The following is a 2,587-nucleotide window of genomic DNA, read 5'->3' as shown; positions in this document are numbered from 1 at the left end:
ACACAGTTTTTTATCATTATTTTTATGTACACATATACTGTTCTAACTTGGTTCGATTTCCATTCTTGACGGAGAAATCTAGAGTTTGTTTTTAATATTTCTTTAACATATTTTTTAACTTTCTTTTAACGTCACATACATCATACTCTGTACCCGTCTGGTCAGATGGTGGTTAAGTCCCCGTCAGGTTCTCCCGACTCAATTGGCTCACTCCCTAGAGTCGTTTCCCTTAACAAGTAAGTCCCCCCCTAGGAGTAGGAGTAGGTTAGGTTAGGCTAGAAGTTGCCGCTAGTGAAAAAAAAAAACATACACCATACTCTAAAAAGTGATACAATATGTTATTGCATATGAGGGGGAGGAAAAAAGATTTCATGGTCACCATTTTTATCTAAATAAATCCAAGCGCATGTTTGATCATTTTTTGTAGTGTCCATGGTGGTTCCAAAGCTACTCCATTCTTACCTTAACCTAGTAGTCGATGTGCCATTATACGATTACAAGCTTCCCGGTTATGGGATGGACAGCATATACACTAACAGACATAAATATATATAACAAGTGTAAAAATTGAAATTGAGATTCAAATTCAAATTGAGATGAAGTAGTAAGTATCCATATTCGTTAATGCATCCACTTTCGATACATACAAAATTAATCCTTTTTTTTTGTTTTACAAAAAAAGACATCATAAAAATCTCCTTATTTGCTACTACTTTGGAGACAAATTTTTGGGTACCCTCTGCTCCAGCTCCCATTTATTAAAAGTTCCACGTCCCGTTTCTATGCAATAATAGCTCTTTGAACTGTTCTCTTCTCCACCAGCTGCCAATTTGTAGGTTCCCTGTACAACAAATATATTCAAATGTTAGTGGCACCTAAAGTTTACATTATATATGACTAAGCTTTTTAGCGAGCCCAATGGAACTACACAAATTACACTAGAACCAACCTTGTAAGTCTACATCATCATATATCTTCATAGAAATACTTCTTAAAAGCATTAATATGTTCTACTTGTAGGCCCAATGGTATCAATAACGACCCATCTCCATTAGGACTAGGAATAATGAAGAGTTTTCCATCATCACCTAGTGACGCATGGGCCATGAATATTTCATCTCCCCACCCAAAATCGGCTTTGTACAAGCCCAGACCAACCCAAGTCGTAACGATCAAATTGGGATTTCCGAAGAACAACCCCTGCGGACGACCAACGGTGTGAAAATATGGACTGGTGGATACCTCCGGAATGTTCTTCATACAAACAAGATATGACCTTACATACTCATCTGTAACATTCTCTATTGCTTCCTTAATTTTGCTTGAAGCATAGCTTAGTGGCCTCGATTGGAGGTCACCTGCAATGGCTCTTGCTGGTACAGGTAAGACAGCATTTCCAAAGTACCTTCCGGGCAAGGGTAGTTTAAGCCGCTTGCGAAAATCCACAGTCACATATAGAACCGTTTCTTGGGCGGGGTTGTGCATACGGGCCTTGGATAAGCACCTCCATATATGTGCAGATACTGCTACAAACCGGCTAAAGGGCCTTTGATTGCTAGTTTTGTGAATCATCAAATCTTGGTCGTTGGCCTTGTTCCTGATCTGCTCAATTTGGTCTTTACTTAACTTAAGCATGGCACAGATGGTAGCCTTTTTACGCCCTTCCAAGCTGCTAGACCGGCCTATCAGGACGGGTAGGGGGAAAAAGTCCGAGTATTGTAATTTTGGAGCCGTTGATGATGGATGATCGTCTTCATATTTCTGAAAAATTGTTCGATCTAGAAATGGTTGATCATCAGATTTTTCACCACGTGCAATCTTTGCCCATTCGGAAACAAAATGAAACCCGCTTTGGCCGTCAGCAATGACGCGTGACACGGCCAAGCCTATAGAAACACCACCACAGGCAAACTTTGTAATTTGCACTAAAAGGAGCGGTACCTCATGAAGGGGAGTATTATTGTTATCTATAGGTGGGATCAGGGCACGGATTTGTGGCGCTGGACAGAAGTCTCCCAAATCCTGGATTTTGAGTTCAGATTGAGCTTCAACAAGTAAAGCTCCCATGGAATTGCAATGCAGCTCAACTCGGCCCCCATCTTTCGGGTATAAACGTCCAGCAAGCGGATAAAACGCCACCAAGGCTTCGCTTAGTGAGTCTTTCAAAACCTCAGTGGCATCATTCAGCAATTCTGGACTTTCTGGCTTGTAAAAATGGACGACAGTTGCATGAGTCACGGCTACACGTTGATCACACTCAGATAAAAACATTACTTTTGTAGGGATTGGTTTTGCTGGTTTGACAATGCGAGAGGCTATCAAGTTAACCATTGTGAGAAGGAAAGAGAATAATGGGTGTGAGAATTGTAAGAAGGAAAAAAGTATGGCAGCTGGGAGACTTTGTGAGAAGGAAAGGAAATTTTGAAGGTGAGATTTTGGCTGTGGTAGCAAAGTGTCGCCAGCGTAAGCTTAGGTCATCGGCAATGGTTTACACTCTCTTTAGTGTAATCCATACATCACGTCAGCATTTCACTTTTTTCTCTTTTATTATACTTTCACTCACAATGGATTACACTCCAGAAGGTGT

At 40.7% G+C, this 2,587-nt stretch overlaps 1 protein-coding gene across 1 annotated transcript; it reads right to left on the bottom strand.

Moving 5' to 3' along the window:
- Window positions 1-670: 670 nt before the first annotated feature.
- Window positions 671-2,331, bottom strand: LOC113724985 (hydroxycinnamoyl-CoA:piscidic acid hydroxycinnamoyltransferase-like). Its single transcript, XM_027247956.2, has 2 exons — window positions 950-2,331; window positions 671-841 (listed from the first exon to the last, which is right to left on the bottom strand). The coding sequence occupies exon 1, from the start codon at window positions 2,329-2,331 to the stop codon at window positions 967-969; it is 1,365 nt and encodes a 454-aa protein (XP_027103757.1). The 3' UTR covers window positions 671-841; window positions 950-966.
- Window positions 2,332-2,587: the final 256 nt, after the last annotated feature.

The sequence above is a fragment of the Coffea arabica genome, chromosome 1c (assembly GCF_036785885.1).
Source record: "Coffea arabica cultivar ET-39 chromosome 1c, Coffea Arabica ET-39 HiFi, whole genome shotgun sequence".
Taxonomy (NCBI): Eukaryota; Viridiplantae; Streptophyta; class Magnoliopsida; order Gentianales; family Rubiaceae; genus Coffea; species Coffea arabica.
The sequence above is the reverse complement of the archived record's forward strand: the minus strand, read 5'-3'. Positions and strand labels throughout refer to the sequence as shown.

What these genes read in the sequence shown, in the direction of transcription:
- LOC113724985 (XM_027247956.2), bottom strand. Translation starts at nt 2,331, where the DNA reads ATGGTTAACTTGATAGCCTCTCGCATTGTCAAACCAGCAAAACCAATC.